Below are 12,045 nucleotides of genomic sequence, written 5' to 3'. Positions count from 1 at the left end.
TCTATGATTATGAGGACACTTCACAGCTACCCACTGGCCTAGGATATTTTGAATATGTCCATGAACAATTATGCTGAATATGGGAATAACTTCGATGGAACCCATGTCTGCATCAGGGTTGTCTACATTTTCTGGTCTGGGGCTAGCACTAGACCAGCTTTAGAGAATGGGAAATACCTCTCAATTATTATTTATCTTAGGTTAAAAAATGCATGCCTTCAAAAGAAGTAAATTCTTATATTTATCATATAGGCCTTCATGACTTCATAACTAGAGAGTAATGAAAATGAGGAAAGCAAAACATTGAAAAGATTTTTTTTTTTTGCTTAAGAACATCTGTGTAAAACTGGAAACAGTTTTAACATCTCATGTTGTCACTCACTTTTGTTAAAGTCCTATCTAGAATTTCTGAAATGTTTCATTTTTCTTAATTATTAGTGCAAAATAGTAGCTTCTGAAATTCAGAATAAAAATAATGTATCACATCTGTTTACCTTATACTTTATATGCTTTACATATTATTTGCCAAATATTAAATTACCAAAATTTGAGAACATTATTATTTAATATTAAACATTTTTATAGGATCAAACATACAAAACTCAGATTTTTATTCCATACCAAGCACATAGAGTTTCTACTTTCTGCAGGGCAGTGCACTCACTGCCTGGGAATAGACAAGAATCAGAGAGTACACCCAGCTTTCCAAAAATCACAGCATACTGAGAACAGCCTTGCAGGAATAACCAAACTCCAGGGCAAATTGGTAAGCACAAGATTGAGCTACTAAACAATGGGAGTAGTAGCAAGATAACTGATTTTAGTTGGGAGTAAATGCAATACTGTGGATGCAGTACTAAATTTGGGTTTGAAAAGAAGACGTAACTGATATGCAGTTATGGGAAAGTAGTTACTAAGTGACCAAGCAGTTCTCTTCCTATGAACACATTCAAGAGAAATGAAAACACATCTACATAAAACTTACACACAAATATGCATGGTAATATTATTCATAATAGCCAAAAAGTGGAAACAGTCTAAATGTCCATCAGTTGGTGAATGAATACATTTATCATCAAGTGATGTATCGATACAGGAGAATATAATTTGGCAATAAAAAGGAAGTATCAATGCAACATGGGTGAACCTTGAAAACACTGTACTAAGTGAACAAAAAGCCACATGTGATAAAAGAGAGTGGAAGGGAATCTCAGGTAGAAACCATAGGAGAGCCACTGAGTGCAAAAATCTGTTCAGGTAAAATTGGGCAGAACTATGTGGGTGAGGCTTAGGTAACACTGAACATGGGATTCCTAAAGGGACTCTTCAGAGGGGTATGGCTCTGCTGATGACCCCATTGAAGCTCGCTTTACACTACTGGCCTGCAGAGCAGGAGGAGAGAAAATGTAGGGTAGCTTTAAACCACGAAGTCTATGGTGATTTGTTGCTGCAACCCTAAGAAGCTAATACAGGTACTCAGTTAACCCCCAAATGGACCACACATATTTCACAAACATTAAATATACCTCACAGTTTTGCCTCTTACACAGTTTTTAGTTAGTTAGAATTTAAGCCAACAGTGGTGTCATCACACATCACACAGCCCACTGGCCATTTTGAGGCAATGTAGAAGTAGACTAGGTCATCATCAGATACAGACTTGCAGACATTAAGGACTTGGGTACTTCAAAACGTTCTTGGAGAAGTGGAATTAAAAGATGAGTTTATCTTGGTGCAAAAAAATGTTGAAATTCATGCAATTTTTTTTGTAATGGGCATTTTCCACAAACTTTGAAGACCCCCTCATGTATAGATTTCAACAATGTTTTTTTGCACCAAGGTAAACTCATCTTTTAATTCCATCTTTCCACAGACGTTTTGAAGTACCCTGATGTAGGTAAAGAGTAGACATCTAAGTGGAGATGCACTCTCTCCTGCGTTTCCTCTTCTGCATCTCCAGCTGAATGTTCTGGCAGCACCAACCAGGAACTGACATCTTACCTCTGAACATGCTGCACCTCACTGTGTTGATGGACGTACAGTGACCTCACTACTGGCTCATATTCTAAATTACTAAAAACCGTATCAGAAGTTAAACGTGAGACAAACACCTCTCAAATATATCCAGCTGTCTATGGGTTAATCTGATGGAGCCTTCTATTCCCTTTAATGCCATCAGAATCCTGCCACTAGCTTTGAGACAACCCAGGAGGTAATCTTTGATGTGTACCTTTTCTTTAATCCTCCTATCAGTTGCCAGCTCCTCTTGGTTCTGTCCCCTCCTGTGTCGTTCAGATCCTTTCAGTCTTTCAGCCTTCTGATCTAATCATCTCTTCCTGCTTCAAGCCATTCTAGACACACCGCTCCAGAATTCTAGTTGGGCCATACCACTGCTTTAAAAAGAATACTCATTTGTTACATTTAGAGGTTGCTAGGGCAATAATTCATTCTAAAAAGTGATAAATGTTTATCTCATCTTTCCCATTCAGCCTTAGAGATAGTTTCTTATGGAAGAATCAAAGAGATAAGTGCTAAAGGTTTGATAGGATCAAAAAGTCACTATTTGGCAACTTCTAAAATGAAATAATAGATCAAGGCAACAATCATCAATGGCTGCTAAAACCATTAGATGGAAGATCGATGGGAAGCTGTATAGTGGGTATCTCCAGCACCCACGAATCAATCTTAAAATCACCAAAAATGAAAGTAATGCAAAAGAAAGTATACAGCATCACCTATGAAGTGTTCCTGGGGGAGAAGAGTTGAACCAGAATGGAATCATCTAAATCTAATGCACACCAAGGGGATACCATCAGTCAAATCTTGAATGTAGGAAACTCCACAAGACAGATGATTCAGTTCCTTCCTCAATTAAATAGCAAGAGGAAAGAAAACAAGGGCCACAAGTTGCAGAGTAAAAGAAATATAGGGCTGTAGCCTGGTAGGCTGGGCCTCCATCTGCAGCACCAGCATCCTATATGGGTGTGGGTTCATATCCCAGCTGCTCCTCTTCCGATCCAGCTCTCTGCTATGGCCTAGTCCTTGGCCCAAGTCCTTGGGCCCCTGTACCCACGTGGGAAACCTGGAAGAAGCTCCTGGCTCTTGGCTTCAGATCAGCCCAGATCCAGCTATTGCAGCCATTTGGGTAGTGAACCAGTGGCTGGAAGACCTTTCTCTCTCTCTCTCTCTCTCTCTCTGTAACTCTACCTCTCAAATAAAAATAAATTTCAAAAAATTTTAAAAAGAAAAGAAATATAGCAACCAAATGTAATGTTGGGTCCTGATTTTTTTGTTGACTGTGACAATATTGTAATTTGTTTAAATTACAAAGGCTTTATGTTAGAGACACATTTTTAAGTATTTACAACTAAAATGTTAATGCCTCTTGTTTACTTAAACTTCTCCAGCAAAAGAAACAAAACAAAAAATATGGGGGGTATGTGTTGCAAGAAAGGCAAAATATTGATATTTGTTGAAGCAGTATGATGAGTACATAGTTTCATTATTCTATTTTTGTATAGGTTTCAACATAAAAATGTATGAAAATAAATATATTAACATTGAAATTATTCAATATTTATAGTGAAAAGTTAGCATGCCTGGATCCTAAGGTGAGGAATGTATATTGTAAGATTTTTTTTTAAAATCTATTTACTTGAGAGGAAAAATTAGAGAGAGAAAGAGAAAGGTCTTCCATCTGCTGGTTCACTCCCCAAATGACCGCAATGGCCAGAGTTGAGCCCATCCAAAGCCAAGTCAGGAGCTTCTTTCAGGTTTCCCACACATGCGCAGGGGCCCAAGCACTTGGGCCATCTTCCACCATCAACAGGGAGCTGGATCAGAAGTAGGGCAGCCGGGACTCAAACCAGTGACCATATGAGATGCCACCACTGCAAGCGGATGCTTAACCTACTACACCACAGCACCAGCCCCTGATAAAAGTTTATCCAGGAAATCTACCAGATAGTAGAAGCTTAGAAAAGCTTATATTTAGACTTTCATCTATTTCTTCTCTGATACATATATAAATATACACATATATATGTATACATGCAGGAATAGTTTCATGGATATACAAACTGTGCGGTCACACAGATAAGGCTTAGAAGTATACCCTCGGGGCTGGCACTGTGGCATAGTGGGTTAGGCCACCGCCTGCAGTGCCAGCATCCCATATGGGCACTGGTTTGAGACCCGGCTGCTCCACTTCCGATCCAGCTCTCTGCTATGGCCTGGGAAAGCAGTAGAAGATGGCCCAAGTCCTTGGGCCCCTGCACCCATGAGGGAGACCCAGAAGAGGCTCCTGGCTCCTGGCTTTGGATCAGCACAGCTCTGGCTGTTGCGGCCAATTGGGGAGTAAACCAGTGGATGGAAGACCTCTCTCTCTCTGCCTCTGCCTCTCTCTCTGTGTAACTCTGACTTTCAAATAAATAAATAAATCTTTAAAAAAAAAAAGTACACCCCATTTCATCTTTTAACAAGGGTCCTGCATTTACATTTTGCAGCAGCTCCACAATCATGTAGTTGGCCACACACACACACGAGTATATGTATACACATATGTGTGCATGGATGCTAAATATATTTAACATATAACAGGCAGGTTAAGTGTACATGTGTACATTATGTCTAATATGTTAATGTACATATTCAACATGAATAATATATATTCTTAGTGATAAAATTTTCTAGAAGATCTGTTTACAGTAAAACAACTAGATCCAAATGGCTCTTTCAAAACTGTATGTCTCCGTATACTTTAATTAACAAATAAGGTCTCTGACTCTTGCCCCTCTCCTCTAATTAAAAAGAAACTTTTTTACTTACTATACTTTTGAAGCTGAGAAAATACCCATTCACAAATAGATAAGAGCTAACAGGTGCTATTTGCTTCATAAGACTAGAAATATTAAAATGAGACAAGGTAAAAAGTAATCTCACTAATTGGCCACATTGTTTAGTTTTTCTTTCTTTAAAAGACTTCTGTGCATCCAGAAAATTTTCAAACCTATAGAAAAGCTCAAATAATAATACAACAAACACCTAAATACTCTCAACCTGGATTTACCAGTTGTCCAGTGGTTAGCATTTTGTCATTTTCTCCCCATCCTGTATATACACACTGACTCCTACTGAACCTCAGAAAGTAGCAGACCTCTCAGTATGTCTACATGCACTGCCCAAGGATAAAACCTTGAACACAATGCTACTCTCACACCTAAGAAAATTAAAATTATTCAAATTGTTATATATAGTCTATATTTAAGTATTCTCATTTATCCCCAGATGTCTTTTATAACTGTTTGCTGTTTTTTTTTAATAATATCCAAGATACAATAAAGATTTAAGCAATGCATTTTGGTCACTATATTTCTTTTATCACTTTATTTAGAATAGTTCCCATGCTTTTTTTTTTTCATAGTCTTGATTGTTTTGAAAAGCCCAAGAATTATCTTATAGAATAACTACATTCAGGATTTCTATAACAATCTCATAATTAAATGTTAGTTAAGACACTTCTAACATGAAAACCCAATAGGTGATGTTGTATAACTCACACTTCAGGAGGGGAAAAATGTTAAGCTGTTCTACCCTGGGTGATGCTACTTGGTGACTGTGGTGACAACAGGATCTCTCCATTGTAAAAATACATCTTCCTCTTTTTGACTCAGAAATCATCTGTGGATATTTAAAACCTTGTAACGATTCTGTTTCCCAACACCTTTTCAGCTAATAGTTTGAGCATCCATTGATGAACCTTGCCTTAATCAAATACTGCACTGGGAGTTGAAAAATATACACTGCTTTGTAACATGTATTTTAAAAAAAGCCATAAGCCTTTATAAAAAATTTCCTCTTACTGTTTGAATTTATAAAAATATTTCTTGTCACTATTATGAGTTTCCTCGTTTTCTGCTTAGCCAAAATTCAGCTCATTTTAAAACTTGTACAATTACATGGCAGTTTCAGAATGGCAGCTGGTTACTCTGAAGTATAAATTAGCCCTCAGGAGATTCCAAGATGTATTCCAAATTATCTTCCAGTATTCCCTATGGCAATTCAGGGCAACAAACCGGTATACCCAGTGTCCCTCAGAAACGCCTTCTCCAGAACTCACATCATGCCCTTGCCCGGGCTGCCCAGGTCTCCTCTCTACTCTTCTAAGCTCCTCACCGGCTGGGAAGTCTCACCAGAATGTCACTTCTGAGCCCCGGGCTCCGGAGAAGTGGTCTTGCTCTTCTAGACTGTTGTCTTAGCCATGGCCTCATAGCAGTTACCTTTTCCTTGAAGCCTTGACCATAAAAGATACAAAGCAAATTTCAAGGAACAACTATGCAGCAAAGGCTAGTAGACTCAACATCCTGTTTAAGAAAGTAACCAGGCCGGCGCCGCGGCTCACTAGGCTAATCCTCCGCCTTGCGGCGCCGGCACACTGGGTTCTAGTCCTGGTTGGGGTGCCGGATTCTGTCCCAGTTGCCCCTCTTCCAGGCCAGCTCTCTGCTGTGGCCAGGGAATGCAGTGGAGGATGGCCCAGGTGCTTGGGCCCTGCACCCCATGGGAGACCAGGAAAAGCACCTGGATCCTGGCTCCTGCCATCGGATCAGCGCGGTGCGCTGGCCGCAGCGCGCCAGCCGCGGCGGCCATTGGAGGGTGAACCAACGGCAAAGGAAGACCTTTCTCTCTGTCTCTCTCTCTCACTGTCCACTCTGCCTGTCAAAAAAAAAGAATAAATGAATTATTAAAAAAAAAAAAAGTAACCAATGCCTCTGCAATCCACAATGATACTCCCCCCATCCTTCAGATAATCACTCCAGAATCTACTCTCTCATTCTCTGCCTTCCCTCTATTGTTTTACCATATCTGTTGGAATTCCTTAACAAAATGAATGGAATTATTTTATTTATGTATGTATTATATTATATATATATATGTATATATATATATATATATATACTTTTTTTTCTGAAACCTGATTTTCCTTAGCACTATGTTCCTGAGAAAGGAACTGTGCTGTGCATTGCACTGTAATTCACTCATTTCCAATGCTATGCAGCACTTCAGTGTGTGAATATAATTTTTTTAATCCATTCTCCTTTTGATGGGCATTACAGTCGTTTCCTGCTCTTTTGGCTATCATAAACAAGGTTTCTGTGAACATTCTGCTAGGAATTGATAGTTGGAGCTTAGATTTTACTAGATAACATCAAATTGTTTTCCAATTTGATTATTTATAACATCTTTTTATGAGGATCATATTTCCCCAACTGGCTTGTAAGCTATTTAAGGAAATATATTTTTGGCTAAAAAGCAGTAGACATTTAATATATATGTATTAATTGACTCATTAATTAATATAAAGAAGAAATTTTGAAGCCTTTTCACCATCAGGAAAAAGTCAGTAAAGGGTAAGTGTAAGAATGTTTTTGAGGTAAAAATAAAAATGTCTCTACAAACGTCGTAAACATTTAAGGGAGGAAATGAAAATAAAAGGTAAGTACCTAGCAATATTCCCCAGTAGATTTTAGATAACTACAGAAAAATCACTTATTGGAAGCAAGATACTTTCTCCAAAGGTCCCTAATACGTGTATCTTTGCTTTTTGTCTGAGACATTCTTCCACTCAGCCAAAGTCTTCAGTATTTCAGACGTGTCAGGTCGTTTCTCAGGCTCCAATGCAAGTAATTTCTGTAGCAGAGTTTTCTGTAATGATAATGAGAGTCAACACTAGGAAATAAAACACTGAAATAAAGGTAAATTTCTTGATTATGTTCAAGGGCTTACTTCTTTAATGTCAAACACATCTGGGAAAATGCCCCTCCTTAGCTCGGCGAAAATCTGAGAATAAAACATACATATTTATTAAGAAATTATTAACTTGAGAGAAAAAAGAAATAGAAAGCACCGAAGGCTGAGGACATGCTAAACCTAGGACATCTCCAGATCTCGGGGAAGTCTCTTTGGTCAAGAAGCCAGCAGGACGCCCCTCCCCGCTCCCTACCTCTAATCCAATACCACCCTTAACAATGCAATGTGTTCAGGTGTTGAGCGCAACTGTATTCAGGATCTGCCTTCATCCCTTTGAGGCCCTCTGCGACAGGCACTTTGATTACCCTTGTTACACAGAGGAGATGCCCGCTGACTCCAGGCCAGCCCTCTCTCCTGAGCTGCAGGCTGGAATGCCCAGCTGCACACTGCCTGCAGCGCCCCCAGGGCCTACACAAGCTCCCTATTCTTTTCTAAGCATGGCCCCAAATTATCTTCCTAATCCCAACAACCACCACTTCCCTATAATTCATCTACACCAGTATAACTACACCGTCTACTGTTCTCAAAACACTCCATACATTCCTGTCTCCAAGCTGTCTTCTACCATGGACTCTTACAAGCCAGCTGAGCCCTCAGGGAAGAGCCGACAGCCTCTGTGAAACCTGAATCCTCATAGCTGGAAAGACCCTCCTAGCTGCTTCCACAGACGTGATACCTTCTCCTAAAATGCATCTTAGAACATCTTCCCTTGACATTGACAAGATGTGTTTACTTTTCTAACTCTCATGGTACTTAGCAGTGCTTTGTGCAAAGTGCTGGACACCAAGCAGGTAATCGATGGAAGTTCACTGGCTGATTGAAATGGGCGTCTCGGGAGATCACACACATCTTCCCAAGGCAGATCCAAGAAAACTCCTATTTCCTTGGCAGTCTGGCACTCATGCGCTCAGCCCATCCTCGGGAGAGGGCAGCGACTGTCCACCCAGCTCTGGGAAGATGACGGCCAGTCCCTGGAGCTGGCTCAGTTCTTTCCTGGACACACTTTACCTTCGCTGTTTCTACAACTGTGGTGCATATGTGAAGAAGTTCAGCAAGAATGAGCCCCAAAGCATAGATGTCCACTTCCTTCCCATAGTTTTGGGAAGAAATCTAAAGAGACGGAAATAGAGTTATCTTTGTTACACACTTGATATTAATATTTATGCCCTCTGTAGCCCACAAAGCTCTTTGATCAATATATCTTCCATCACACGGCAGCATCTCTCTAGGAGTGGGGTGTCCAAGTCCAGATCTCTACTACTGAATACCTAAATCCCCTGTGTAAATTCACCACCCACCGGGAGACCACCTTAGCTGTAAAATGGGATAACAATAGGTGGCCCGCATGGTATGAATGTGGGGTTGAGACCAGTGGGTAAGCTGGTTAAGAGAGTGCCCAGTGATGCCTTGTATGTTCATGGCACATTTTTTCATACTCTCATAATCTAAACATCAATCAGTAGAAGCATGGATAAACACACCATAGTATATTTCACAGTAGAATACTACTCAGCAACAAAAAAGAATTATCACTGGTACAAGCAACAACTAAAGGATCTATGACAGACACTATATGAAAGAGGAAATTAAATACGAAAGAGTACACACTGTAGGGGCCAGTGCTGTGTCATAGCGGGTGAAACATCAGCAGCCCATATGGGCACCAGTTTCAGTCCTGGCTGCTCCAGTTCCCATCCAGCTCTCTGCTATGGCCTGGGAAAGCAGTGGAAGATGGCTCAGGTCCTTGGGCCCCTGCACCCTGTGCTCTCATGAGAGACCTGGAGGAAGCTTCAGGCTCCTAGCTTCGGAGCGGCCCAGCTCCTGCCGTTGCAGCCATTTGGGGAGTGAACCAGCAGATGGAAGACATCTCTTTCTCTTCCTCTGCCTCTCTGTAACTCTGCCTTTCAAATATTTTTTTAAAGTACTCTGTAGAATTCCATTCTCATGAAGTTCAAGAACAAGATAACCAGGCTATAAGGACAGAAAGCACAGCACTGGTTGTATCTGGGCAGTGCGGAGGAGGGAGTGACCAGAAAGGAGCCTAGAGGATTTTCTTGGGTAAATGCAGTGTTCTACATCTTCAAAGCTTGCAGGTTATGCAGGTGTGCACATTCATCAGAACTAAAACACATAGATTAAAGATCTGTGTGCTGGGGGCCAGCACTGTGGTGCAGCAGGTTAAGCCTCTGCCTCCAGTGCTGGCATTCCATTAGGGCGCCAGTTCAAATCCAGGCTACTCCATTTCCCATCCAGCTCCCTACTAATGTACCTAGAAAGCTGCGGAAGATGGCCCAAGTCTCTGGACCCCTGGACCCACGTGGGAGACCCAGAAGAAGCTCCTGGCTCCTGGCTTCAGCCTGGCCCAGCCCCCGCCACTGTGGCCATTTAGGGGGTGAACCAACAGATGGAATAAATCTCTCTCTCTCTCTCTCTCCTGTCTCTGTGTAACTCTTTCAAATAAATAAATCTTTTTTTTTTAAAAAAGATCTGTGCAAGTAGTTGGGGGTCCCTGCCACTCAAATGGAAGATCTGGATTGAGTTCCTAGCTCCTAGCTGAGACCAGCCCCACCCCAGCCATTGCAGGCACCTGGAGAGTGAACCAGCAGTTAGATCTTTCTCTCTCTCCCCATACTCCCAACCTCCATCACTCTGATTTTCAATAAATAAATAAAAATTTTAAAGCCATTTGGGAAGTGACACAGCAGACTGAAAATCTCTTTCAAATAAAATGAAAAAATATTTTTAAAAAAATTTAAATATGGCAGTTATTTGTAGTGATATGAAAATATTATGATATATTGTTGAGTGAAAAAACACAAAATATTATTCTCATAAAAATTTAAGTGTGTATGTTTATGTAAAAAAGGCTGCTGTGCATATGTTTCATGTTTGTATATGTTTATAAATCATAGAAAATGACTGAAAAAGATAAAGAACAAACTTTGCTGAGAATAGGAGTGGACAGGAAGAAAAAGAGGAATTTTCAATTCTTTTTTTTTTTTTTTTTTTTTTTTTTTTTTTTAGATTTTATTTATTTATTTGAGAGGCAGAGTTACAGAGAGGGAGAGACAGAGAAAGGTCTTCCTTTGCTGGTTCACTCCCCAGATGGCTGCAATGGCCACAGCTGGGCCAACCTGAAGCCAGGAGCCAGAAGCTTCTTCCTAGCCTCCTACATGGGTACAGGGGCCCAAACACTTGGACCATTTTCCACTGCTTTCCCCTGCCATAAGCAGAGAGCTGGATCAGAAGAGGAGCAGTTGGGACGTGAATTGGCACCTAGGCAGAGGGTTAGCCTACTACGCCACAGCGCTGGCCCCTAAAAATATTTTTTATATATTTATTTGAGAGGCAAGGAGACAGAGACAAGACAGAGTTTCCATCCATTAGTTCATTCCCTCAAATGCCTGTGATGGCCAGGAATGGGCCAGGACCAAAGCTGAGGGCTGGGAACTCAAACCAGGTCTCTCGTGTGAGTAGCAGGAACTCAAGTACTTGAGCCATCACAACTAGCTCTCAGGGTCTAAGCAGAAAGCTGCAGTCAGAAGCTGGAGCTAAGTATCAAACCCAGATTCTGACATGGAAAACGGGCATCTTAATCAACATTTTAACTGCAGGGCCACTCACCCATTCAGTTCTTATTCTGTGTACTTCTATACTATTTTTATAACTGAAAATATGATTTAAAGAAAACTGTATGCAGACACAGGGTAGGTGCTTGGTCTAATGGTTGGGTGCTCACTCTCAATCTGTCTCTCAAATAAATAAAAATTTTTATAAAACACACATATATATACATATATATATATAAATATATACATATGAGATAGAAAGGAAAGAGATCTTACCTGTTCTGGACTCATATATCGTAAAGTTCCCTTATTAACTGTTCGCTTTTCATTATTTTGGAGGGATGTTACAAGTCCAAAGTCTCCGATTTTTATTTGGTTTATAGCCACTAAAAATATGTTATTTGGCTATGGAAAAAAATTTGATTTATATGTACAAATTTGACAGAGTGTAACCACATAATCATCTTTGGCAATGGCTATTTTTATATTTACTTACATTTATATTTACTTTACACAGGTAGCCCTAATCAGAGAATTTAATACCAAAGGTCTTTGAAATGCCAGCTAAAAGAACTCTGTAGCTGACAACAGAAGTAGCTTGGGGCATATCTGCCTCTAAATATCTGAAGGGCCATCAGGTGAAGGTAGATTAATTCCAGAGGATCCCAGG

The 12,045-nt window shown here is 40.3% G+C and overlaps 1 protein-coding gene across 1 annotated transcript in view; it reads right to left on the bottom strand.

Annotated features, from left to right (window-relative positions):
* Positions 1–7,294: 7,294 nt before the first annotated feature.
* EIF2AK2 (eukaryotic translation initiation factor 2 alpha kinase 2) overlaps positions 7,295–12,045 on the bottom strand; it is a gene marked incomplete at its 5' end in the record, with an annotated part of 42,320 nt that continues 37,569 nt past the window's right edge. Inside the window, 4 exon segments of the mRNA NM_001082213.1 lie at positions 7,295–7,701; positions 7,783–7,836; positions 8,815–8,916; positions 11,652–11,780. Coding sequence (NP_001075682.1) covers positions 7,579–7,701; positions 7,783–7,836; positions 8,815–8,916; positions 11,652–11,780 — 408 coding nt within the window. The 3' untranslated portion in view covers positions 7,295–7,578.

Source organism: Oryctolagus cuniculus, chromosome 2, assembly GCF_051225735.1.
Source record: "Oryctolagus cuniculus isolate XC-2025 breed Fujian yellow rabbit chromosome 2, ASM5122573v1, whole genome shotgun sequence".
Classification (NCBI taxonomy): domain Eukaryota; kingdom Metazoa; phylum Chordata; class Mammalia; order Lagomorpha; family Leporidae; genus Oryctolagus; species Oryctolagus cuniculus.
Note: the sequence above shows the minus strand (reverse complement) of the source record. Positions and strands in the feature narration are given on the sequence as shown.